The following is a 27,423-nucleotide window of genomic DNA, read 5'->3' as shown; positions in this document are numbered from 1 at the left end:
TGGTTCTGGAGTGGAGAGGCTGAAGGAGAAGATACCATTTGATCCAGGGGACTTCCTGAAGGTGCAGTGCCTGCCTGCCCCACCCACCTGAGCACCATGCTCCGTCTCCTTCTCCTGCTCAGCAGCTTTCCAAAAAATCCAGGGGTTGGTATGTATTATTTGGTACTGCGTGTAATCAAAACAATTCTGCTTTGCAATCTGAGTTGGGTTTCAGGGGTTTTTGTGCATGGGCATCCTCCAGAATCCGTACCAATCATCTCCGGCAGCTGGAGATGACAACATGCAGAATTCAAGGACTGCTGAACTTGCAGAAGAAATCTTGACGAAAGAGCTTTTTGACCTACCAAACAACACTGATTTCAGAACAATTGACACCATCAGTATTGGTGAGTAGGGAATTATAATATTTAGTTGCTTTCATAGAAAAAGAACATACCATTATAAGAACAATAATATCTACAACTGCGGCTTCTCAATGCATCAGTAATGATGTAACAAGTATGGATCTGAGCAGCTATAAATGGTGTCCTAATTACTAGATTAGGATCTTTCTTTCTTATCAGCTCTGATAGTTAAAATAGAATGCAACATACTATTAATTTTGATATAATAATTTTGTGAGTCTGAATTTACAAAAAAAAACTTTTGTGTTGGTCTATACAAGTAGTTGGTCTGGCAAAGTAAAAGGTTAGGAAAGCCTGACCATACAATTACCACAAGAACCTGCAGTTTAGCATAAGAAGCAGCTGTGGCAATCCCAGCACTCATTGACAGCTAGCAAGTAAAAGTGATGGTCGAAGTTGAAAGAAATACCCAAGAGTCACAGACAGTGGTGACAGTACAATGTACTGACATTTAAAAATTAATTTGAATGGAATCTTTAAGTAATGCAGAAGGATGCCATTATTTGCACTAGTGATAAATGCAGTGTCTCACATATATCAACACTAGAAATAGCTTTGCATTTTCCAAAAGCTGGCTACTGAAATTATGTTGCTGACAGATTTTTTTTTTTATGCACACACATTTCTCATTTTCAATTTCTGTCAAAAAATGTATGATATTAATATATTAACATCTTGTCAAGAGTCCTGCTAGTTTTCTGTTGTTCAAAAGGTTTTAGTGCCAGCTTTATTCTCTGAATCACAGAATGACTGAGGTGGGAGGACACCTCTGGAGATCTCCTAGTTCAATTCCCCTGCAGTTGTGCTGCAGGGTTACCTGCAGCAGGTCACTCAGATCTCTCTCTGGTTGTGTTTTGATTGTCCTCAAGGAGACAGATTCCACAACTTCTCCGGGCAATTTGTCCCAGTACTTAAAAACACAATGAGAAGATTTTTTTTCTTAAATTTAGGTGGAATTTCCCATGTTTCAATGTGTCTTTCCCCTATATTTCCTTTTTCTTATTTCTATTTCATCCTGTATTTCAATTTCTCTCTGACACTTTTTCTCACAGCAGTTCTTAAAAAGAATTAAAATGTTTCTTTAGTACTTGCTATACAGTAATGGTGTACTTACTTGACAATGATATGCTTACTCAACAAGAAAAGATAGGTAAGGTGAGTTAATCGTTGTTGAGAGGACAAAGGTTGTGATTTATGATAGTTCCTATCTTAAGTACCAACTTGGTGTAAAATTCTGTCCACACAACTATAGACTGGAGAACAACATGGGCTTGTTTTCCGTGCCTGGGCTTCTAACCTGTCTTCTTCTTCAGGTGGTCTGGAGTCTGGTAAGAAAACAAAGAATATATATTCTTTATATGACTGAGAAAATAATGCAGATAAGATGAGATTGAGAGGAAAAGACTTATTATTTTGAAAAATCAATATAATTCTGTTTTTGTCTGCGTGGGACAGATAAATGATTTCTGCTTCCTGTTTCCTTGGGGTCTTAGTGTTGCTATTTTTCATAGATTTGTCAATACATGGAAAGAGATTACCTTGTGTTCCCCAACTAAGCAAAATGTCCAGTAGTATTCAAAGTTACCAGAACAACAAGTCTGAGGTTAAAATCCAGAACTGAAATTTATTTCAATTGTCCATGTCTGAATGTTTTGGCTTTTTTTTGGTTGTTGTTTCAGGGGGGGGTTTTGGCTTTTTTTTTTTTTTTTTTTTTTTGGTTTGTTGTTGTTGTTGTTGTTATTTTGGTTTGGTTTTTGGTTTTTTTGGGGTTTTTTTGCTACAGCACAATATAATTGATATTGGAATTTATGCCTTTTTAGCCCCTGGATATACTTAGAAATGACTGCTCCCTGTTCCTCCAATCCAGCTGAATTATTTCAGGTCAAAAAGTAACGGCTGAGATTTTGATATTACCTGTGTTTTTTAGTGAAATGTAGCATTTTGCTTATGTTGGGAGGCTTTGTTGTAGATGTCAGGAACTTTTGGTGAAGCACAATATAATTAGCTCAGAGAACAAAAACGGAAAGGTTCATGAACATTTGTTTCAGCTGTTCGTATCTTCAGGGCAATCTACAGACTAAGGCATTACTTTTTATGACAATACATAAGTGCAATAACATTATCAAAGTCATACAGCATAACTACCTGTGGCAGCCTTGCCCTCTTCCTCTCCACTGACATGTGCTCATACGTGCCCTAAATTAAGCTCTCAGCCTCACATTCCAAACTTTCCCATAGTTCTCCTGTATTCCCCATCACTCCAATTCCATCCTTCCCAACTATTCCCTCTACCTGTCACTCTGCTCCAGTCTTTTGGAAACTCAAACCTCAGTCTTTTTTAGATTCCACAGCAGGCTTTTTTAAAACCTATGGCAGGTGATACAAGTGTTACTAAGATGCAGAAGTTACCTGACATCAAAATGATTCCTAAAAACTAGTCTCTTGTGAGGGAGGGGCTTCTGACCACCAGGGCTAATTATGTTCTGTGGCCAGGGAGAGCTCATTTCAAATTTCTGGTTGCCAATACTAAAATAATATGGTCTAGAAAAATCAGTGGTAAGTTAGGTGTCTCATCCAAACTAGATTAATAAATTCCATCTGAATAGATGGTCAGTCTAGGTCAGGTGGATCATCTTATGGTGATGCCAGGGCATCATGGTGGTGTCATAGATATTCTTGGCACATAAGAATTATCTATTTGTTCCTTGATTGATGTCTGAGTCCCTTTACCTGATTTTTACATGATTACAATAGGTGAGATATTTCCCTCTTGTCCAAGATGCACTTGAATTTTTTGTCAGTTTACTGTGCTCTCACAAGTGGTTTAACCAACCATTAGAATGTCTTAATTCACATGTTGTCCATGTCCAAAACTAGGGACTGATATTAAAAATGATCAGTATTTTGTATATGTGTAGATTAGACTAAATTAGATTCCTCTTTGGCACATTGTAGCTAACACAACCTTCTTCTGCACAAGACTATGAACTGTGTATTTGTTGTGTGTTTACAATACTTTCACAGCCTAGAAACGGCATCATGTATTTTGTCAGGCTGGTATTAAGACCAAAGTCACTGCCATGTGAAAAAGTGATACCTGTATGCAGAGATGAAGCTTTTGAAACAGAGTATTTTGCGGTGGAGATTAACAGGAGGAAAGACCTAATTTTGTTGGTAACACAGTGGCAACACCTTGAGTGAATTTTAGTTCAAGTGAATCATAAAATGAGATTTCTGGCCTTTGTATTTACAATATCTTTTTTTCTGACATTTGCTGAAGTTTTTAAAAGACAGTAATTTCAGATTAAAAATTAATCTTTCATGTGATAGAAGGGATTCCTTCAGTATAAAACATTGAGTGGCAGTTTTCAGACACTGAGGACCAGCCTGGATTTTACTGAATTGCTGCATTTGGTATTGTTCAGACTTGGAGTCACATTTTGATTTGTGCACCAAAAATACCACTGTACTTGGCTGCTGATCTCAGTTTGTGAACTTTTGCTGCTGCTAGAGGAGCTTTTCCAGGAGTTACCCAGTTTGTACCTATAGGACAATTATACTTTCTGATTAGTAGATATGGGTACATTGTAGTTTATAGTTATTGGAACCGCAGATTTTTTACTCACCATTATTGGTTATAAAGGGATTCAGGATATATGGGTGTGATTCTTCTCCTCCATCAATAATTTTTAACATAAAATGCAATAATGTGATTTTATTTTTTTAATATTGCAAACATTACTCGTAATTCTTTTTTTCTTCCAAGAAATCTGTGTGAGTGGGAGTTTAAAAGCAAATGAAGCCTTTAAAAGGTGTGTTGCACACTTTACCCATGTACTTGCAACTTGTTTTACAAGCTGCACCTTCATTTCAAAAGTTGAATATGTAAATGCTGTTTTATGCACAGTGATAATGAATTGTCTTATGCAGTGATAACAAAGTTTAATGATATGATATATGTGCAATGAAACTTCAAAATGTAGGAGGAGTCTACTGACATTTCAGATGTATTGATAGTTTGCCTGAACAAGATATCTGCAGTTATTAAGCTGTATGTGTATACACTTGTGGGGTTTTCTTTCTAAAGTCCCCATCCTTATTTCCCATGAATCAAAGTAAACCTGAACAATACCAGTTATTTTTGAAATATAAGATCAATATCAATCCTTCAGCATTTGTATCTGCTCAACTCTGAAACCAGTTTTTCAATGGAGTCAGTCAATTTTCTGCAATGATACTGGGTTTTTAAGAGTCACCACGCTTAAAACCTGAGAAATTAAAAAACTTCCAAAATGCAAAGTGCTGAAGCAGGGCTGTTCCAGGACAAATTCAGTCAGGAAACAGATTCTGCTCAGTGTTTTCTGTAGCTGACCTGTCAAAGTTGGTTAGACTGACCTTGGTCAGGGTCGGGTTTAGAGTGGACAAGGACATACGTGAGTGGTAGTTTGATTAAAAATAGAAAAAGGGAGCAGGAGAAGCTGATTAAAAACTTTGGCTCTTTATAGAACAGTTAGCTACTAAATGTTTGCTGTGCCAGCAGATACCAGTTAGGAATTATATTTCTTAGACATAGAAATTATAGCCTCCATTTGGTTTGGCAAAAAATGGTTTTTGTCTCTTAGGCAATGAGATGAAATGATCAAAATCTGACAAAAACTGTGAAGCAAGACCTTGAGTGAATTTTAGTTCAGGTGAATCATAAAATGAGATTTCTGGCCTTTGTATTTACAATATTTTTTTCTGACATTTGCTGAAGTTTTTAAAAGACAGTAATTTCAGATTAAAAATTAATCTTTCAGTATGAAGCTAAAATGGGACATTCTGACAATTTCAAAGCTTTCTTTCTGAACCTTGAAATTTCATGGGAGGTAGGATTTTTTTCTGTATTTGGTTAAAATTTTTATATGGAGTCAGTTCTAGGGCTCACAGTTGTTTCCCTCAAAATTGTTCCCATCATTATATGTTGAAACTTAGGTCTAGAAGCACATGTACATTTGAATCTCTCTTGAATATTCTGGCCATAGTGTTGTCTTACACATTGTACAGATACTAGAGATTATCACAATTAATGTTTCTAGGGACTACATGGACTTGATTTTTGCTGCTTTTCAGTATTCTAATTTTGTATTGTTCATTACTTCTACTGGAAGTTGCAGATGCTTAGCACACTGGAAAAAGAAGTCCTGCATGCAAAGCTGCATGTACAGAAAATAAATTATTTATGTGCAGGAATAAACTCAGGGGGAAAACTGTGGTAAAACAAAAAAAGTAAAAATCCCACACTTTTTTCCAGAATTGCTGTTACATTTATTTTAGAATATAAGGATATTTTTTATCTTCAGTTTGTGAACTGCTATTCAAACATACAAGTACAAGACACCCAGGAACGATTGCTCAGAAAAGCTGTTCATGATTTTACTCACTATGTGGGAAATACTTGTGTAAGTATGTCCAAGGCAGTCCAAAAATGAAGTGTCCAGTTAAATGAAAGAATTAGGATTACATTCTATAGGCATGTTATGGCAAGGAAATTATTCTATGTATTTGTTATCATTTGTCACTTTATCTCATTATGGTCTGGGGATTCTCCATGTTGCAAAGGGAGTGTTTGAGTTGTTATTACTCAGGTAAATGCAGTCCAGATAGGGCACTGAACTGGGGCTGAGGTGACCTGAGCTGTGTACCCAGTCCTGCAAAGCCTCACTGGGTAACACCAGACCACTCATTCTCTCCCCCAGTCTTCACATTTGTGATGGGAAGTTCATCACAGCTTCCATAGGCTTTGCCCAGCTGCTGACTAGTAGCAGTACTTGATTCCACAGAAATAATGGGCTCCTTTTTTTCCCATTTGTGAAGGACACAAATGAGTTGTGGGAGAAAAGCAGCTGTGAAACCTCCACAGGAGCAGTTCTGGCTGAATTACTTGTTGGGCATGCTGAGGTGGGGAGGGCACAGAGCTGCCACACCAGCAAATACAGGTTTCCAGTCGAATGAGGAGGCAGTGGGTGCAGCCAGTCCAACACAAAGCCGTGTGCTAAGTGCTGTCAGTTGAGCTTGAATCATATCTCTAATGCTGTTGACAAAGTAACGCGAGCTGCATTTCATTATCTGCCTTTCTAATAATATCTTTTTTTCTTTCCCCTTCCCAGCCTTCTCCAGAGACAACTGGTGAGTTCTGTTTAGAGATCTATTTGTATGCACAGGAGGCAGTCAACAAAACCAGCTGCTCATAAACATGGCTACGACAGACACAGATTTATAATTACTGTTATTGTTATTGCATTAATTTTCACACTTCATAAAGATAACAGCAAGGGCTAATGTCCTACCTCACTTGTCTTTTTGTTTTTCAGAAATAGACCTAGATGGAGGAATTGATCAGGACATCTTCGACATAAATGAAGGTTTTTCAAAATTCAGTCTCATTTTTTTAAAAATAATTTTCATTATAGTAGTCACAGACCAATACCATAACTGAATGATAATCTCCTCTTCCCTCTAGCTTTAGGACTGGACCTTTTTGAGGGAGACATCAAACTTCCTGAGGTGAGTTCAAATATAAAATACAAAGCCAAAAATGTGTCATTGACTTAAATGTAAAGTATCACTGGCATGGAAATAATAGATGCATCCTGCTCTTATAAACAATAAATGCTGTTTATGTAACGATAAACTGAAGATGATTGGGGATGGAATTCTACAAAATGTCATAGACAGTGAAGGAGTCAACATCATTTGCAGAAACATTATCCAGCATGAGATCCCATCAGTGATTAAATCAATATTATTAGCTTCTTATTTCCTTTTTTACATTGTCACTTTTAAGAGATTAGGCAGCACTGATCATCATCCCAGCAGGTTTGTATAAAAAGAATTCTTTGTTTATCTGTACAATATTCTGAGCCAGTTAAATTTACTGAGCAGTGCTGCAAAACCTTCATCCTGTAAGTAAATTGACTAAAACTGATGAAAAATTTAGATCTCTAATATAACATTTTAAGGCATCTGGCCAGCATCCTTATCTGATCAATGAAAAAAAAAATACATTTACATCTCAAAAATATCTAGTAGGAAACCCCCAATGTGTCTTGCACTCTGAAAGTAGTCTGAAAATAGTTTTACTCTCCCTTTTGGGAAATATGCTGAATATGTCTTTGAAAGCAAGGACAGCACTTGCTAAAGGTACAGAAAAAAATGCTTGCATTATGAAAAATTACAAAACTATTAATCTCTGTACAGTTTTCAGAACTTTAGATCTTAAGGCTTCCCATAGGAGCAGAAGCTCCTGAGCACATGCATCAAAAGCTTGGGTAATTTCTATGGAGAAAATGCAGCAGAAGTTGAAGACACCAGTAGAAGGGCATGAACGGACTTCAAACCCAAACCTCAGACCTCTGAAAAATCTTTTGAGGGTTTTGATCTCATTGTTTTCCTTTATGTCTTACTTGGAATTGTAGGTTTGCTTCAGCACTATTGTAGTCCCTGATGCTAAATCCCTTTTTACTGAGGACTGCATGTTTTCTTTCTGGATACAGGATCGAAACTCCATCATTGGTGACAACTATCGGTGGCCCCATGTCATCCCTTACGTCCTTGAGAACAGCCTGGGTACAGTATTGCCCTTCACACTGTCTGTATGTTGTGTTGGTTGAGCTGTTCAACACAGGTTGATAAAGCTCCTGTGGTGTCCTTTCCTCTCTTCACCTAGAGCAGGCCCTTTCCCACAGCAGGAGTGGGGCACAGTGTGCACAAACAGGATTTATAATCTTGGTATCAGAGCTGGCTCTCACCTCCTTTCTTGAATGATTACCCTGCTATGGCCCAGCAGATGGTTTTGGTTTTGAAATCTTGTGTCTGAGATGTGAAACTCTACAAAGCAGAGCTGAAAAGAGGGCACTGAAGATATTTTTAAGGACAGGAAGCTTACCTGGCCATTTATATAATTTACAGCAGTGAGGGCAAAATGACATTCTGACAGACAGCTGGAAATGGTACATTGCTAAGTCCCCTGTGTGAGTCAGAGACACATCATAATTTGACCCCATCCTTTAAATCTTTGTGTTGAAACTATACAAGTTGCTTAGAGGAGATAACACAGATATAATCTGAAAAAATCAGGTTCTGGAGAAATTCAGTGAGGGATCTGTAGCCTGCATTCTGTACTAGGTAAAATTTGCAGTCTTAATTTCCTATCTATTTAATACTTGTTTACATAAATCCCCAAAAAAATAAATGAAAGAATCTACAAAATTACCCCCCCCCCAAATATCCTTCTATATACTCATCATGTCATATTTGATAAAGTACCACAGAAAAATTACAGAGGAGAAAGACAAGAGCAAGATACAGTGTTGCAAGACCCTGATTTATGTTTTTTAGGTCCCCCCTTTGATTTTAATCCTAGAAAATATCCATTTATTTTGATCAAAATTGCTGGAGCAAGAGCCACCCTTGAGACTTGCTCCATATGGATAATAGTAGAAATCTTTCTGTTCAGTATTGACAAGAGCACTGCTTGCTTTGCAGAAATGAATGCTAAGGGAGTCATCCTCAAGGCATTTGAACAGTATCGACTGAAAACCTGTATTGACTTCAAACCTTGGGAAGGGGAGAAGAATTACATATCTGTGTTCAAAGGAAGTGGGTAAGAGAAGCAATTCAAAATAACTTTAATTATGCTTGCTTTCAGACTATTCTCATGGCCAGTATTCAATCTAAAACTCATATATTTGGTCATAACTTTATGTTTTTGTTGTCACCATTTTCACAGTCCTGATATTTATTCTTAAATATAAGAAGACATGAAGTCTTATAAGAGACATTTTACTGAGCATGGTAAAAGATATCAGAAACAAAGCAATTGTATTCTTGACTGATCTTTGGATATATGGAGTATTACTTTCAGCTGGGCATTCCTAGTATACCTTGGCTTCTAGGGGAAAAGAAAAACCAAGGAGAAATATGACAGTTCTCGCTGTGGGGCAATGAATTTGTTTGAATGTAACAATGGAAATGCACTTGAACAACTCCATATAAGCATTCAGATAAAAGAGCAATATTTTAAACTCTGTGCAGCACTGAGATATTTTGCTAATATTCTACTTTATTTACCTCTTTTGATGAATAGTCATGCTATTTCATCTTAAATATTGCAAAACAAGACTCCAGTAAAGAAGTCAAAATTTCCCCAACTTCTATCCTTCTAAGACATTCTCTGTCAAAACAGTGCAACAAGAACAAATATATTGTTCACTCTGTGCTGAACCATTTCTCTTATAGAAAAGGAGAACAGGGAGAACTTGATAGCCTGGTGAGGAAATTTGCTTTCAGAAATTCATTTCCTGATATGAGAATGCATTCATAAATGGAAAAAGATTTTCTGATAATAAAAATGTTTCTCTTTCCCTTTGGCTTGTTCTGAGATATTTGTAGCAGATAATTGTTTCAAAATTTCTTTGGTGTCTGGCTCTTTGTATTTGCTGCTGTTCATGCTGTACACATGACACTGAAACTCAGCTCTAAAAGATGTATAATTGGAGACTCAGGGAGCAATGCATTTTCCTGTGCTAATGACTCCAGCTTTTTGAGCTAAATGGAAAACTCATGTAGCTGAATTTTGTAATCCTTCATCCCCTAAAATATGCATTGAATTTGCTAATAATTGTACCTGAAAAAGAACCACAATATTTAGCCTATGGCAAGTAGGAGGCCTCCGTGTAATGTTTCATTTATATGTCTATTAAAAATAGATGAGTCATGGTGATGAAGAAGATGAATCCTTCTAGTTGGATAGCATATCTTGCCCTCACTGTCTGGTGTGTGGCTTGCCCTGAAGTGTTTCCATCACCTTAGCTGACACATCCACAGCAGAAATTTCTAAAAGATTGGAGCTAAATGGTGCAGTCTCCTGAAAAGGTCCATCCAGTTTCAGTGAGTCATCTTGGGTTGTACAAAGAAATCAGGACTGACCCTGAATGAGCTGCTTTCATTTCAGGCCATTCCTTACTTCTGGTGTAATGGCTGTAAGCTGGGCAAACCAACCCATTTTTACTCTGCTGTTCCTAATATTTTGGAGTTTTAAAAATCAATTAAGACTCTTCTATCTGCTGACTAAAGACCTCAGCCCAGAGGGTACAGTGCAGAGAGGCACACAAAGTTCCTGGCAACATAAAATTTTACCACTCCAAGTAAAGGTTGATAAATCACAACTTTGCCTTTCTGATCTTGGCTTGCATCTATAAAAGAGAGGAATGTGGGGGAACTTTTGTGTCAAAAGGATTTGAAGTAAGCCATAAAGTCCTCATCCGGATTACCCTTTTGAATTCAAATTAAGTCAGCCACAAAAGAAGCCAGCTGTCTTTGTTGTCTTGACTGCCCTGTGTAAAAATGCATTTGTAGTCTCTGATGTATGTACAGAGTGTATCAAGGCCCTGCACAAAGAGCCCTCTGCTGGTACACATTCTTCATCTATCATTCACCTTGGCTACTACCAGTATTATGTTAGCTCCTGCCTGTGTGCTGAGCAGAACACTTGAGGTGTGTAATTGTGAATTACAGAAATGCAGGATAATCAGATGTGGCTGCAAAGTTCACAGAGGAGTCTGGAAACCTGCAATGGAAGTGCCATTTCACCTTACTGTTCTCATGAAGAGCAGGATTAATTCAGCAGGAAAACTAACATGGTGTGGTAGGATCAAATGATTAACAGACCAGGGAGGATGAACATCATCTCTTGTATTTCCACATGGATTTTCATGGAGCACTGCTGGGAGGCCGCTTCAGCTCTTTGCCACTGTTGCACATGGCAAAGGGAATCCATGCAGGAGTAGATTGACACAGATCCCTGGCTCTCCAGCTTGGTGCTGGTAAGTCTGGGTGTCTGTGAGCTGATATTGGTGATCTCTGATACTGTGGGAAGAAAATTAGTAGCAGGACATTATAATAAAAATGTGCCTGAAATAAGTGGCATCACTGCAACTGATGGCGTGTGTCTATTTACAACCCCAAAAGGAGGATGGTGGGGTTAGTCAGGGCAAGTATTTCCCTGTTCCTCCAGCCTCTGATAGCAATGCAGGAAGCATTGAGTCACAGGCAACACAGCTCTCACACACCTGGGGAAAGCTGAGACTTTCCTCTCCTTTCTCCCCTCCAGAAGACACAGGATTCTTTGCGCCCATTGCTCTGGAGTGCCATGTCCCACTCACCTCAGCTTTATTCTCAGTGCAGGGTGGCACAGAGTGTGTATTTGCACCCTCTGTGGCTGTTGGGTGACAGTGTTGTAGGCATCTGGCAGACCAAAGGCAGCTGCACCTACTGTCATTTGGGTGTTACTTCTGCCAAGTGTCTTGGGTGTGCCTGCTGTAGCCTGCTGTGCACTGTGCAGCAGCTGAGAAGCCACAAGTGGCTTTGGTAGGAGGTGGACCCAAGCCTATGATGGACTTCTTCTGCACAACACAAGCATCAATATGATCCTGTTCAAGGAAAGACATTGAAATTACAGATGCTACATGTGCTCCCTAACAGGTCTCATGTTGTGATTTTAATGAGTAATCAATAGGCAAGGCCTGTGTTGCTCTGTGGACAATGAAATACTGGGGAATATGTTGCACTAATAAGTCACAGAATTTGAAAGCAATAGTGTGCCTGTTTTTTTTAAATTTCTGGGGTGATAGGACTGCAAATCTTATGCATATTTTGTGCCCTATTAATTTTATGTACTTCATTGGGTAAGTATTGATTTATTTGCTACATAAAATATCAATTTAAATGTAGCTCTCTGTGCCTACTAGTTTGTGGACATGGGGTGCCATTTTATTGGCCTGTGCAGATAACTCACTAAATCCTTTCACCCTTTAATAAAAACTTGCAGCACAGCTGCAGTTTTGCTCTTACTTGGGAGTGTGTAAGAGCAGCAAGTGCTCTAGCATGGCAGCTCACAGAGAGCCAGAAAGAAAAGAGTTTGTGAAAAGTACTGTCAAATCCATCAACCTGTCAGAAGGTAAACACAGCATGGAGAAGCACACCTTGCCTGGCAGCCACAGCCCCATGCAAAGTAAAAAGCCAAAACAGTACAGGGAAAAGCAGGCAGAGGAGAGAATGTGCATGAACACACTTCTCCTAATGACAGGGACATGCTTGAAGTGTGCTCACAGTCACATATTGTGGTCTAGCTGAAAATTGTTAATTTGCAGTAATTTAATTGCTCTAAATTATGTGCTCACAACCTTTGATGTTTCAGAGTACCAAAGAAATCATCATCAGTTTTCTTTTGTCACAAATAGCTCAACATTTGTCACAAATAGCTCAACATTTTTCTTCTAATAGAGCCAGAGACAAGGACCTTCTTGTTCATCAAAACAGAGCTAAGTGTGAGAGGAAGGGGTATGATAAGGAACAGATCAATGGAAAAGTTCTCTCTGTAACAAAATGTGACTTCAGTGCTCAGATTAAAAATATACCTATTGAATAGACTGGTTTTGAGGTTTGCATGGCATGGGGAGGGTGTGTATCTCACAGAGCCCTCTCTCATTCCATGTCAATGTCAGTTGCTGGTCGTCAGTGGGAAACCTGCAAATGGGCTTGCAGCAACTCTCCATTGGAGCCAACTGTGACAGGATTGGGACAGTCCAGCATGAGTTCCTGCACGCCCTGGGATTCTGGCACGAGCAGTCTCGGTCTGACCGGGATGACTATGTGACCATCGTCTGGGACAGGATTCAGTCTGGTCAGTCACTCCTCTGCTTTCCTCTCAGTCTCTGGTGCTAGCAGTTTAGATGTGGAACATCCCTTCCAGCCATCTTTTGGTGGTCATGCTATTCTCTCACCTGGACTTACTTTCCAAAGCCAGTATATCAATAAATTAGATATAAAGGGAAGTCTGCTTGAAACATAAATTCTCATTTGTTCTTGCTGTTGTAATTCCTTGTGCCACGACAGTTTCTGAAGCTCTAATTAGAGATCTGTATCCTCTTATGCTACGTGTTGTACCACAGGGCAGCAGAAGAGGAAAATTTAGTTTGTTTAAATGAATACTCTAGAAGAACACTTACTCTAGAACCCCTTAATGAAACAAAAATAACTACCCCCCAGTCTGAAAAATCCAGTGTGACCAAACCCAGTAGAAAATCGCCAGTGAAAACACTGGTCCTTCTCTTTCTGCCTGTCTGCTACACCTGGTGCTGGCAGCAGAGCTGAGAGAGCAGAGTGTACAGAGGGTGGGCAAGCAGGAGAGACCTTTCAGGGTCTGTGTCATACCAGCAGTTACTTCAGAAATGCAGCTTGTGAATTGTAAGTGTTGGTATATTTGGCACAAGCCTGAGACATGGCGCAGAATTCCTCAGGACTTTGCTCTGTCTCTGCCTCTTTAGCTTGTTGTTGTCCTCTGTGACTTTCAGGCTGTTCAAAAACAGAGTTATATACACAGACTTGATGTTTTCCTAACACAGGTAGACACAGAAGACTGAAAAACTGGATAATGATTAAATCAAATGCATTCTTATTTAGTCCTGATCAATAGTCAGGTGCATATGCAATTATATATTACAGAAAATTACTTAGACTCTGTTATTTGATTTCCATTATATTTTGCTGACTCTTTAGTGACAAGCTCCACTATTGTGAGACATTTGAAACTGCTGCAATTCTTTTACACTGACCAGAATATAATTACTGCATTTTGAATGGTTTAAATTTTGACTCCCCATTGGGCAGTAAGCAAGTGGTTCCTTGCTCATACTCCAGAAAACATCTGTAAAGCTAAATTCTGGAAGTTTATCTGATGACAACTCTAAATTGTTTATTATTACCTAAAATGATGAGCAATTGAACATCAGAGAATACAGATTAGAAACAGTTGCAAATTACAGTAATTTGAGTACTGAAACACTCTCTCCACTCTTAGATATCACAAGCCCATCAAAGTTTATAAGTTGTTCCACAGGAAAAATTTTCTGGTAGCAAAAGCTTTTCTTTGTCCAGCAGAAGTCATTAGTGGCTGAAAGAGGAAAGTAAATATCCCTAGACTGGAAATAAAACTGTTTTACAGAATAAGTATAAGTAAATTACTACAAAAAATATTTTGAGATGTGATAGATTCTCTGTCACTGCAAGTCTTTACATTAAAATTTGATTCCCTTGAGCAAGAGGTAATCTTTCCTTTCAATTTTGCCATTTAGGTAAAGAACATAATTTCAATAAATATGATGATAACAGATCAGACTTCCTGAATGTTCCCTATGACTACAATTCTGTGATGCACTACAGCAAGACCGCATTCAAGAATGGAACCGATCCCACCATCATCACCAACATACCAGACTTTATTGATGTCATAGGACAGAGAATGGATTTCAGTGAGTACGACCTAAAGAAACTGAACCGGCTCTACAACTGCAGTAAGTTTCTCCATTTATTTTATATTGCTTGAAAGAATCATTTGAAAGAAATGAGGGTGATACATACATGTTGGACCCATCCAGACACAAGTGAAAGAGATGCTAACATATTTAGAGAAGTGAATTGTATTAAAAACACCAGAAAAATGGTACAGCTAGAAATAGCATTCCTCCTGCAGAAACACTGCTGAGTAGCAGAGGTTTCTGTGCAATTTTATCTGACCTTTAGTTAAAAACCAGCTTTGCTCAGCAGCTGACTTTTGTTCATCCCTTGGGTGGCTGTTTAAAATGTGTGCTTCTGCACAAAGCCTTTTGTTTTTTCCCTGCATTATTCCACAGCTGATGCTCAGACACTGCACAGAAATGAGCATCTTTGCTGTGGCTGTCATACCTACTCCACTATCATGGAATCTGTGAGACAGATTCATGCCTATTCATGTATACCCTATCCATGCCAATAGGGCACAGATGCCATTCTGAATAAAATGCGAGCTTTCTAAGTTTTCTTGTTAAGCTTCAAACCCGGTTTCTTAAAAAAGTGGTCAAAAGAGTTATTTTGCTTAGGTGGCATTTATTTTGCAAAGCTGAATGAAAGTAAGAGACAGAGAAATCTAGATAAGTCCATTATCAAACTAGAATGTAATTCTGTAATTGTTGCTGCATTCAATGTGCCCTGACACTCAGAAGACTTTTACAATATCCCAAAAAGTGAATATTGGCTTACAATTATATTTTAAGCCTCATAATGCAGATTCTTTAAACAATTATCAAACTGGTTTAATAATTGTGCGGTTTTTGAGCATAAAATTCTGATGAAAATATTTTTATTCACATAGGTCTAAATTGAGCACACACACACACACGCAGCCTTAGCTTCTAGTACTTGCTAGACAATCACTTAAGCATTATAAAAGTGCTTACAGCTAAGGATGTCTTTCACAGAGGATGGGGTCCCTCTTCCTCTCCATTAATCTTATCTATTTTCCATCATTCTTGTGCATTACAGAAATACTTAATGATGTGTTAACTATATTTTTAACCCACAGGCACATTCCCCAAATGAAAAAAAGCCCCAGTCCTGCTGAAATCAGTGACAAAACTTCCACCACCCTCAGTGCAATCAGGACCTGCCCTACTCCCCTGTCCCTCTCTTGGCTTCATGTGATGTGTGTAGTGTGGATGGTATTTGCAGAGACATAAATATTGTCAAATCATCCACCAGTGCCAGGGAGGATGGTGTTTCACAGGTCCCAGCCCTCACCCACACAAAAGATTACTTCATTTGCTGAACATGATTTAAGGAAACGTGTATGCAAAATTTCTGCTACAGGCCCATGTGGACAGGAAATGACATTAAAAATGTAACTCTTCATTCCTAAATAGAAGAAAACAACCCACAGCATAAGAAATACCGACAGATTGTTTAGAGCTGCTCCACTCTGTAATTCACTGCTTTCTTTGAGGCCATATAATAACAGTGGATTTTAGTCTGCTTTCCCCTTGGAGCACACTGCTTGACAGAGCTGACCATGAGGTTTCCCTCAGCCTCTGCAAATTGGGACTTGGCACTCATGCCCCCTGTGTTTTCTTCTGAGTCCAGTCTTTAACTGCATACCAAACAAGTGTCTGGCTTTGGTGCAGACAGAATTCACAACCTGCCTCACTCATTTCCCCTTCACCTGTTTAAGTAGGAACCTCAGAAATACATCATAATCTACTGAGTCTTGCTTTTCTGTCTTGCTGGCATTCAGGTCAACTCTCCATGCCAGCCAGCACTTTCTACTTAAGGTCATTCAGTTACTTCCTTCCTGTTTGGCCAAATAAATTTCATGTTTTGTTTTGTATTTTGATTTCAAAAAGTTCTTTCACCTAATAATTCTCCATTTTTGCTTACCTTTCTCCAGCAGTCATCATAACATTTGCTGTGAAAGCCTCTTCTCAGCTCTTACAACATTGTACTGAACTGTATCTTACAAAATATCTGCCATACACTTCTGACTACCCTGCAGCCTCTAGAGGGTTTTTAGTTTTCTGTGAGGACAGCAGTAGAACTGTCTATATCTCATATCTCAGCAGTGGAACTGGTTTGGCAGCAGTTCATACTTAAGTGCTTCCCAGAGCTGCAGCTTAAGTGAAGCATTTGATATTTTATTGAGGTTGAGTTTTGTGATACTCAAGGTCTTTCTGTTATGCAAGGAAACCTTTAAACCTTTGAGCCACAATATTTTATATATAGTTTAAAAAATATTTAATTAAGTTGGCGCTTTTCAAATTGTGGCTGGTACTACACATGAGCTCAGTCATGGCACAATGGGAAACAAAAATAAGAACAGGGATAAACCTGTGTGTTATCTCTCACCTCTCCAGAGTTTTCTTTAGACAGAGAAAATATTTCATATGGTATTCTCCCTTTCATATTTAACTGCACAGTCTTCCTTCACCTAATTTTTCACTTGTTACATGAAAGATATTGTAAAATTTGTATGGCAAGAAATATCCACTGGTCCCAAATATACCTTTGCCATTTTTTTGTTTGTTTTTGTTTTGGTTTGTTTTTGTTTTTTTAATTCTGTGTTTGGAAAATCAAGGTTTGTTTATTCCAGCCAGATAGCTTCTGCTCCTCTATATTTCAAAATAAGCACTCCAGCTGATAAATTAGTGAGTTTGTATCAAAATCTGTGGCCATGTGTGGGCTGGTCCAAAGAAAGCAGAACAAAGAATAGGAAGTCTCAGGATCTTTTGACTATAATATGATGTGTGGATTGGGTTGATATTAGTGTTCCTTTTATAAATAAAAGACATGATATCATAATTAGCAGATGCCCTCCTCTATTTGCTGAGGGCCCAGAGTATTCCTGAGGACATCTTATTAATATCAGTGTTAATCACCAAGTGTTTTGAGTTCCTGAACATTGTATGTAAGGATGCTGATCATATTTGAAGCCACTGATTACTTGATGTTTGCATTTAGTCTTTCTCTGCTCATTGCTTTGGAGCTTCAGAATTAAAATGTGTTATGTAATAGAGATTCACTTTTTTTTGTTTTTAATGTCATAGCCTCCTCCCTAAGTTTCATGGACACATGCAGTTTTGAACTTGAAAATATATGTGGCATGATTCAAGGTTCAGATGATAACAGTGACTGGCAGCGTTTGTCTCAGGTTCCTGCTGGGCCAAATACTGATCACACCAATATGGGAGAATGCAAAGGTATGAGAAAAAAACTCTTATCTTTCTGGGAGGTGTTTTCTGCAGAGGCATGAGGGATTCCTTCAAGATTGGCCTTGTTATCTATTTGTTCTTTGACAAACTGCAGTTTATTTTTTAACTAAGCAGCATAAATCTACATACCTAGGGACATCACGTGATATGTTGATTTTCTGTTTATTTCAGAGGATCGAATGTCCTTATCTCTTTTGATCAGTTTTTTGGTCTTAGTGTCACATCCTGTCACGTGAGTTATATAAAGCATTGAACTTGTGATACAGGCACACCAAATAGATTGCTGCTTTTCTCAATAATTGCTCAATAAATCCTTGGACAGGAATAAGATTTTGAAATGTGTATTATCAGGGCTGAGGTGAAAAATTAATTGACAATCTAGCTAGATATATTTCAACCTGTCAGAACAGTCCAAGAGTTCAGGAGTTTAAATCAGTCCTCCAGGGTGTCAACTGTGAGTAACTGGGTAAAGGGCAAAAAGTCATGGTTTGGGTACAGTTTCCTAGAATTAATTAAATGAGGACAAAAGCTGCAAAGAGAACAGTTCTACCTTTGGAAAAGGTGAGCAGGTAGCAGTCCTCAGTCAGAGATTTGTACAGGATCTACCTAACTCTGACCTGACTGTATCTTCTAGAGTTATTACTATGCAGCATTAAGAAAGCCAGTACATCAGGAAAATTCTGTTCTCTCTCCCCTCTACTGCTCATTTCTTATTGACTTTTGGCAGATTCTGGCTACTTCATGCATTTTGACACCAGTGCTGGAGGAGAAGGAAGCACAGCTGTCCTGGAGAGCCGAATTCTGTATCCCAAAAGAGGTTTTCAGTGCTTGCAATTCTATTTATATAACACTGGTAACGTGAATGACCGGCTGAATGTCTGGGTCAGGGAGTACACGTCAGCCAATCCAAATGGCACTCTGAGATTCATCAAAGAGATAGAAGGTATGGAATAAAATCGCATTTTGTTTTAATCTATCCTCAGAATTTTTCAAAGTACTGGGGAAAATTATTGTGGCAAAGTCACTCATTTCCTAGTACTGTTCTTTGGCTTCTTCTCTATCTATGTAATTGATTCATTGCTGCTGAAATTATACCTGATGGATCCTCAGTCAGCTGCTTTCCTATAATATAATAAATTACCACAAATTTCAAACTCTTGTATTATCAAGATAGTTTTCTCGCCAAACTAGCTAAAATTCCATGAGCAATCATTTTAACTGTTCTAGAATTGCTGGTATCAATAGCAGCTGATGAAGTCAGAATATTAGAGTAAATTACTATTAATAAGAAAGTATAATACAGAAATGGAAAGCATAAGTGCCCTGGAATATCTAAGTTAAAAAAAGAGAAATAAAATTTAAATGACTTAACTGAAATATATCAGTAACAGATCATGATTTGAGTTGTAGTTTGAAGAAGACTAAATTCTTGTGGTTTTAGGAGCCTATGGCCTACAGAATGATCAACTGAGGTCAGCTAATGGACAAGACCTCTTTAAGCTAGAATTGCCAAAGTCACCTTATGATTAAATTACTTTCTCAAATACTTAAGTATTATGTGGTCTCCATTTCATGCACACCAACTTCAGAAGGATCTGAGCAAGTTTTTTTTCACTAAATAGGTATAATTCCTGTCTCTTTTTGTCCCTTTAGGCTCAGCTGCTGCTGGTGCCTGGGGTTTTTTTCCCACTCTTTTCTTCACCTCTATGGCGTCACCCTCTGTGCCCTCCAAGCTAACAGGCATCCTTAATGTAAGAGCTGCTAAGGCAGGTGTAGGCTTCACATCAGTCTGAGCCCTCCAAACTGTTTCAAACCCTGCTTTGATGCCAAGAGTAATTTCTCCAGACTTCAGCCTTCCTCACAAACACTCTTTTGTGTCTATTAGGCCCCATCTCCCATTCCTGCTTTCTCAAGTCCATAATTTTCTTTGAAGCCTCTGATCTCATAAGTGTGTCCAAAGAGGCACCCTATTTTTACAATCTGTGGCAAAACTTTTCAGAATGATTCAAGACCACTTTTCCACCAAGCTGTTTCACTTCTCTCAAGTGAGCAGTTGCCCTCTCCAATGCAGTCAATAACCTGGAAGTAACAGTGACACTACGGCCCCTTCCATCCATGGTCTGACACCCTGGCTGAGCTGCTCATGAGTTGAACGATGATGTTCACATAGTTCAGTGGCTCAGGGACAATCCCTGAGCCCTTCCCTCTGGTTTGTGGCAGCTGGAGATTTTTGAATTGCATGTATTACATGTAAAAATCCTTTAGCTTATGCTGAAGGCAATTTCATGGAAAACAGTGGGGTGCTTTTCCTCTTGTTTCTTGGTTAATTGTTTCCCTCCTAATTATAACAGTAACGAAAAATGTCAAGAAATTAAGACATATTTGAGATCCATTGTGCTATGGTTTGGGTTGTTAGGAGAGTGATGCAAGAGTTCTGTACCTGCTTATTCAATAAATGCAGCTGGTCTTCTGTGCAGATGAACTAAAACCAGGCCACAAAAGAAACTGTTTTGATGCACATACTTTTAAAAAAGGGTGTTCTACTTCAATTGACCTCACAAGGCCCCTGTGCATAGGTCTTTGCTTTTGTGTACACTGCTCTTGGAGTCAAGTGGAATTTGCTAGTGCAGGCACTTTAGGATGCAGCATCAAACTTGCAGCAAGGTTCTCTTGCACGAAGTAGTTTTGGAAATGACTGGCTTTAATTTGACCTTAGTACCATTAATCATGTGATGGGTGAATAGTGCTTCTGCATAGGCAGGCTTCCAAGAAGCCATTTAGAAATACAAAAACAAATGAATGAACTAGTCTTGTAGTTCTAGGTTCCCAGAATCCTCTGGAGCATTTTTTGTTGAGGCATGTTGTTGTTCAGTTATTTGAATATGACTTGTTCTGATTTTTTTTTCTTTTTAACAATACACGTGAAACTCGCTTTGTGGATTTAATATTCGCAACTCCTGGATTAATTGAATGAAATTTTATTAAAAAATGTAAGAGAAAAAGCAGTGTTATAACCCATCAACAAGTGCTATTGTGCATATTAATTCTGTCAAAATATTGTATTGAGCAAATACGATCTTGAACTGAAAAAGTAACATCTACAGAAGAAATATTCCATCACATCAGTGCCAGTGGAATTGAAAGATTCTTACACAGTGTTGGTATGGGGTTCACAGACTGTGCAGTGTTTGACTGTATTGCTGAGTCAGAAATCTCAGAAATCTCTACCCTTGTTTTTCAGGTTCACCTGAGACCTACTGGCAGCTTCATCATGTTTCTTTGAATGTCACCAGTAAATTCCGGGTTGTGTTTCAAGGCATGAGAGGAAGTGGCTTATCAAGTGGAGGCCTCTCTATTGATGACATCAACTTGTCAGAAACTCAGTGTCCCCACCATGTCTGGCATATCAGAAATTTCACACATCTCCTCAACACAAGTCCAGCAGGGAAAAAGGGAATAATATACAGTCCACCTTTTTATTCTAGTGAAGGATATGCTTTTCAGGTCAGCTTGTATGTAAATGGTACCACTGATAACCCATTTAATTTAGGAATATACTTGTCCTTGATTTCTGGAGCAAACGATGATCATTTGAAATGGCCGTGTCCATGGCAACAAGTCACCATGATCTTGCTTGACCAGCATCCTGATATTCGTCAACAGATGTCAAACCAAAGAAGTGTAACAACAGACCCTGGGAGGCTTTCAGGTTAGTTAAAATCAAACATGTAAAACACAACCAAAAGACAAGGGGTCACATCTCCTCTTTGTTAAATTAATACATATTTTTTAGCTTCAAGGAATGTTTCATATGTTTGCAGCAGCAGTAATATTGATCCACAGACAAGAAAAAAATGAAACCTACAAGCAAGTTAAGCTGGGACTCAGGACTTCAAAGTTGCATTTGTATAAGAAACAGGTGGATCATCTATTCCTAAAGTTTATTTCATATGCTCTGTGACGATACATATATTTCTGTTTTAATGAGAATGGAAGTTTTCCAGAAGTCATGAACAGAAAAATATGAAATTAACAATACAGGCAGTTTATAGCAGATAAAAGTGAAGCAACTATCAAACAAATCCCAACCCTCCTTGTCAAAGGTACAGTGATGCCAGCAAAAGCCTCCAGATGGACAAAGTACTGATTCATATTATGTAATCTGTACTTGTTCAAGGTGTGAGAAGATAAGGGCTGTTGTCCACAATAACTTGGAAACGTGACAGCTGAGGTAAAAAGTAATTCTGAGAAATTACAGGAATCTCTACAGAGAGAGATATTAAAGAAAACACCCACATTCAGCATTGTATAAAGTTTGGATTTAAGTCATTATGGCTTTTGTCTTCTTTTTGCCAAATGAAAATTTGGCAAATTCTTCTTTTTGCCAAAAGAAATCATCTCTGCCACTGAATTAGTTTTCTCACTAGAAAGGAAGTAAGGAAGACATAAAACCATCCAATTCGTATTATTATTATTTTAAAACCAGTGTGTTTTACATTGCATTTTCTGTTACACTGGCTCTACATGAAAACAAAGTGAGTAATCAAGAAAGACTTAATGTCCTCTCTGTAAATGACAGACACACCACACCATGTCCTCCACAGATGTTTGTGAAAGCACATTTTCCTTGTGCTTTCTGCTGTTACAGCCACAGTGCCCTTTTCCTTCTCTGACCCTGTGGACGTGCAGTCTGTTTGCTCTCTGCTCCTTCTCTCTTGTTTATACATATATTGCAAAAAGTCCACGATTTCCAAGGGAAGCCTTGTAACACACACTTTTTATCTAACCAGAGAGGTGGTGGAGCAGGCAGATCTTTCCCCCTCTGTCAGATTGTTTCATGGACAATCAGGCTTAGCTTTGAGCTTTAGAGCAGGGTTTGATGGAGCAGGCATCAGTGATTGTGATCATTTAGGTTGTTCAAATATCTTGTGCCCCACATCTACTTCAGGAGGTGGTGTCTTTTGAGAAGCACTGCATTAACTCATGTTATAGATGATTTATGTGCTACTTATCTTCTTGACCACCTCACTTTAACAAACTAAAAAGAAAATACAACAGGTTTTCAACTAGCTCTCCAATAACCTCACCTCCAGCAGGTTCTTTTCTCAGTACCTCAGGCTAAACCAAATAATTGAAGATCTCCATTGTCTTGTGCCTCTCATCAGTGGGGAATCCCAGGCAATTGAGGTTTCTGCTGAGACACAAATCCAGAGCAGTCTCACATTCACATTCTTTTTTTCTTTTTTTTTTCCCCCAGAATCCTCATCAAATTATACTTGGGATAGGCCAGATAAAGTAGGATCCGAAGCAACTTTTCCCAATGGAACTAAATACATGAGAGGTCCAGGAGTTGGAACAAGTGCATTTTTAACTCATGAGAGACTTAGAAGCCGCAACTTTATCAAAGAAGATGGTGTTTATATTCTTTTAACAATGGAAGGTATGTAAACATAGCTGATACTCTTTACAATGCAGCAAACAGCGTCAGATACCAAGTCACTAGTGCTGTCGTTATAAATACACATGATGTACTTTGCACTTGAGCACTGTTTGAATTATACCTGTGTCTAAAGTCAAATCTGCGAATTTGTGAACAGGTACATACACAGTATAATTCCTTTGTCTCATGTGAAGGTGTATAAAACAATGCTAATCCTGTGCAAATTAATTTGAATATATTAATTTGAATAAAACTATCTGTTTCTGGAAAAAATTCTAGAGGACATTTCCAAAATACATCATGCTCCTAAAATGCAAAAAAGACTGTTTATCTGTTAAACCTTTGGACAGGCTTACTGCTCTTTATTATTAGAAATTATCATTAGAATAAGAAGGAAAATAATGTGGAGCAAAGACCTTATTGTCTGTGTGTTCACCGTGCAGATATATCACATCTCCTGTCAACTCAGCCGAGCATTACACCCCCTCTTGTTACAACTGCAAGTGCCACCACCACCACCAAAGCTGGCCCTGGCCCTACTGCCACCACCAGGCCCCCCAGTGGCACTGAGATCACCACCACCACTGCATCCACCACCGCCACCAGCACCACCACCAACCAGCCCGGAGATCCGGAGGTTCCGGCTTTCTGCCCAAACAACCCCTGTGAAAATGATGGTGTCTGCGTCATGGTAAACAGAGCGCCTGTGTGCAGGTAACTGCCTTTGTTCACTCTCAAATGCTGCTTTAGGATGAGTAATGAGAGTTTCTAACAAAATAAATCTTTGCTCCCAGTGAAAGGAAAGACAGACTGTAGCTGATTAAGGCAAGTATTTGCAACTGCTCCTGTGAGACTGAACTTATGGCCGATTCGGGCAACAAAGCTCCTAACCTCAGCATTTGATCATTTTGAAGTACTCTGCTTGACTCTCCTGTAAATTATATTTTAAATGTGTTTATTATTTTCAGTAATGTATTACTCCAGGTCTTTAGAATTCCCTATAGCAAAATGTAGAAGAGTTGAATGAATGTAATTGAAAGAAAAGAACATTTATATAATTAGAGTAGATTTGCAATACTTATCATGTAGGAAGCAGTGTAGACATTATTTTAAAATTTGTTTCAGAAATATTGTACAGTGCAAATTATGACCATGAGTTACCAAAATGTAGTCGCTTGCCTTTGAAATCAGCAGTGAAAGCTGAGGAATAAAAGATTGTTTGCCCTGCAAGAAGATTAATATCAACTTTTATTTAATTCTCTGTGGATACATTTACGTAACCTACCTGCCTGATTAGCATCGTTCCAGCTCTCAAATAACCTCTGAGGCTGAAGACAGTAACCTTAGATGCTGTTCCAGTGCAGGTAGACTGGGGGAGTGCTGTGAGGAAAGTATAAAGGCCAAGAGCTACAGGAGTCAGGATGACTCATTAAATGTTATATATCCCCATTTAGAAACCTTTAAAAAAATAATTCTTGTGCAAGTCGTTAGAAGCAGGTCACAAATAGGAGTAAATGTCAAGAAGTTGTTCCAAGAAGACAAAAATAAAAAATATGCTCAATGTTATGCTTCATTTCAAAATTATGGGAAGAGAACATTTATTTTCTGACATTTCTGGACTCTTAGAAGCTTTAGTGCCTTTGCAACCTACTTTCTGTCCTACAGAAATGTGTGGCCAGCAGTCAGTTTCCACCCCAATTTTCTGTTGGGAAATGGATGGGAATGTGATACATCCCAGGTGACAAGCTGAGTCACCTGGAATCCCCCCAGCAGGCAATATCTTGGCAGTGCACTGCAGACTTGTTTTCAGGGCTGAGGTAGTCCTGAATGAATGGCTTAGACAGGAGCTAGAAAACCAATACATGAGGAATAACCAAGGTTAGAAAGATGGAGGTGGATGTGCTGACTGTGGTGCTGGGGAAGGTGATGGAATCAAAGCCTGGAGGTGGTTTTCAGTCCTAAAACTGGATGGCTGCTGGGCTGTGAATTTCTTTTCTTACCTGCTTGTTGGGTGAATGCAGAGGCAGCTCTTACAAGTTCTTTAAATTTGAAAATGAAAAAAAAAATAAAAGCTTCATAGATCAGCTGCATCCAAGTATTAAGAGGTCAAGAGGATCAGGAAGGCATTTAGGATTTCTGGCAAAAGCTCACTCTGAAGGCACAACCTGTGAAACATCAGGAAGCTGAAAGAAACACCTTTGGGTGTGTGAGGACAGTGGGCCACTCGGGCCACTAAGAAAACTTTAAAATAGAAATCCATTTTAAGATTATTTCCTTATGCTTTAGGATATAGAAATTACCTCAGAGATGCCATTTTTTGGAAGTAGATCTTTTCACACCTTTAATATTTAGGTGATAATAAATGTTAGTTCTTTTGCTTTCTAGATGTCCAGCAGGTGACAACTGGTGGTACATGGGAGAAAAGTGTGAAAGGAAAGGCTCAACTCATGAAAATACTGTAATAGCTGTTTCTTCAACCATAACTGTGTTTGTTGTAATGCTTATTGTCACCATCACGACTGCAGTGTGCCTTAAAAAGAAATACAAACAAGGAAAGGAGAATAAGGAGAGTGTGACTCTAGAAGAAGTAAGTATCTCGCCTCTTTCAACAAATATAGACACATGCACACATATCTATATTCACTAAAAAGCAAACAATCAAATTAAGTAAGAAGTAAATGGAAGATGTCACCTTTTTGAAGCCTAAAGACTACAGATTAAGAATTAAAGAGCTCCATTAAGTGAAACTAATTTATCAAACATCAAAATCCCACTTAATTAAAAATCTGTTCTCCTTTTCCACCCCCCTCCACTCCGCCCCAATGACAGCTTACATTGAGTGGTATAGTGTGAACATAGGGGTTCATTTCCAATTTGTAATTAAACAGTAAACTTGTATTTCATCTATTGCTGCCTATTCTACTAAATCCCCCCCTGGATATGGTGCTAAAAAATGCATCGCAGGGTGTCAAAACAAAAAGCAAATCTAAAAAATAATTTTCCACATTCAAAGGCCATTTTTATGCAATGCATGAAGTAGCTGTGGAAATAATAACTTAAGAAAAGGTTAAGAAGACAGCAGGTTAAAACTGTTTAGATGACAGGATCAGAAATGCCATGTACTGGACAGAAGCAGCATTTGGGCATGTTTTCACAGGACATTTCATGCAGTCTGAGACACAGGGACTCTAAGTAGAGGCTTGTCCTGGAAATAGCAAGCGTGACATGGTTTAGAGGGACTCACAGGGCACAGGAGAAATTTTGTAAACAAACTGAAGAGGAATATCCTTCCAGAAAGCAAAGTTCCATTTTAAATTTTGTCCTAATAGTCTTTGTGTGATACCCCATTGAGTTGAAGTACCTCTGTGCAGTGTCAGATACTTGACACTGCTACTTTATGACCATCCAATAAATAGTTTTGGTTTCTTTGCAAGTAATGCTCTTACATTATACACATACTTCCATTCCCTGTACACTTTTAAGATGTGGGTTTGGTTTTTTTCCCTCGCTTAGACTAAAACATCCTTCTGAAGATAATGCAAACAAGCATCAAAGACACAAGATGAACATCACTGCAAAACCACAACTACGTCATCACTCTTTCTGCTCCTTTTATCTCGACCATCATGATAAAAGTTTGTGAAGTCTGGAAAGTAATTTATCATCTGGATAAAACACTGTGCTAAAGTCAGTGGAGTGTCTGACACTGCTGTGTATCATCATTCAATAGAGAAAAATGGAAATACATTGTGTGACATGGCTGCCTTGCCCTTCAAGTCTATCTAAACACGAAGAAAGCATGAAAACAGCATCTTGAATTTTAGTCAACACAGGAAAGTCTAAATTTGCTAAATATAAAATAAATATTATCATTGTACTGCTGTCTAAAATAAAAGGGAGCTGGACCCTGTGTCCACAGGATACCCAGCAGATCTCAGTCCTGCTGCAGCTGTCAGTCAGTAGT

At 38.5% G+C, this 27,423-nt stretch overlaps 1 protein-coding gene across 1 annotated transcript; it reads left to right on the top strand.

Moving 5' to 3' along the window:
• The first annotated feature begins 226 nt into the window (after positions 1–226).
• MEP1B (meprin A subunit beta) lies at positions 227–27,288 on the top strand. The gene is made up of 16 exons (XM_054285127.1): positions 227–386; positions 4,171–4,216; positions 6,490–6,572; positions 6,758–6,808; positions 6,907–6,950; positions 7,940–8,012; positions 8,931–9,048; positions 12,950–13,128; positions 14,579–14,797; positions 17,855–18,007; positions 18,747–18,962; positions 21,261–21,728; positions 23,277–23,459; positions 23,903–24,173; positions 25,845–26,046; positions 26,973–27,288. The coding sequence occupies exons 1-16, from the start codon at positions 227–229 to the stop codon at positions 26,988–26,990; spliced, it is 2,484 nt and encodes an 827-aa protein (XP_054141102.1). The 3' UTR covers positions 26,991–27,288.
• The last annotated feature ends 135 nt before the right edge of the window (positions 27,289–27,423 follow it).

Source organism: Melozone crissalis, unplaced genomic scaffold, assembly GCF_028551555.1.
Source record: "Melozone crissalis strain CALT ecotype California unplaced genomic scaffold, PUWL_Pcris_2 ptg000042l_1, whole genome shotgun sequence".
Lineage (NCBI taxonomy): Eukaryota > Metazoa > Chordata > Aves > Passeriformes > Passerellidae > Melozone > Melozone crissalis.
This window is presented reverse-complemented; position numbering and strand designations above follow the sequence as displayed.

Bases quoted from the DNA above. Each gene is read 5' to 3' on its own strand.
- MEP1B (XM_054285127.1), top strand. From the start codon at position 227: ATGGGCATCCTCCAGAATCCGTACCAATCATCTCCGGCAGCTGGAGAT. The intron at 387-4,170 runs GTGAGTAGGGAA...TTTTCTTCCAAG, and splicing joins AATTGACACCATCAGTATTG to AAATCTGTGTGAGTGGGAGT. The intron at 6,573-6,757 runs GTGAGTTCTGTT...TTTGTTTTTCAG, and splicing joins GCCTTCTCCAGAGACAACTG to AAATAGACCTAGATGGAGGA.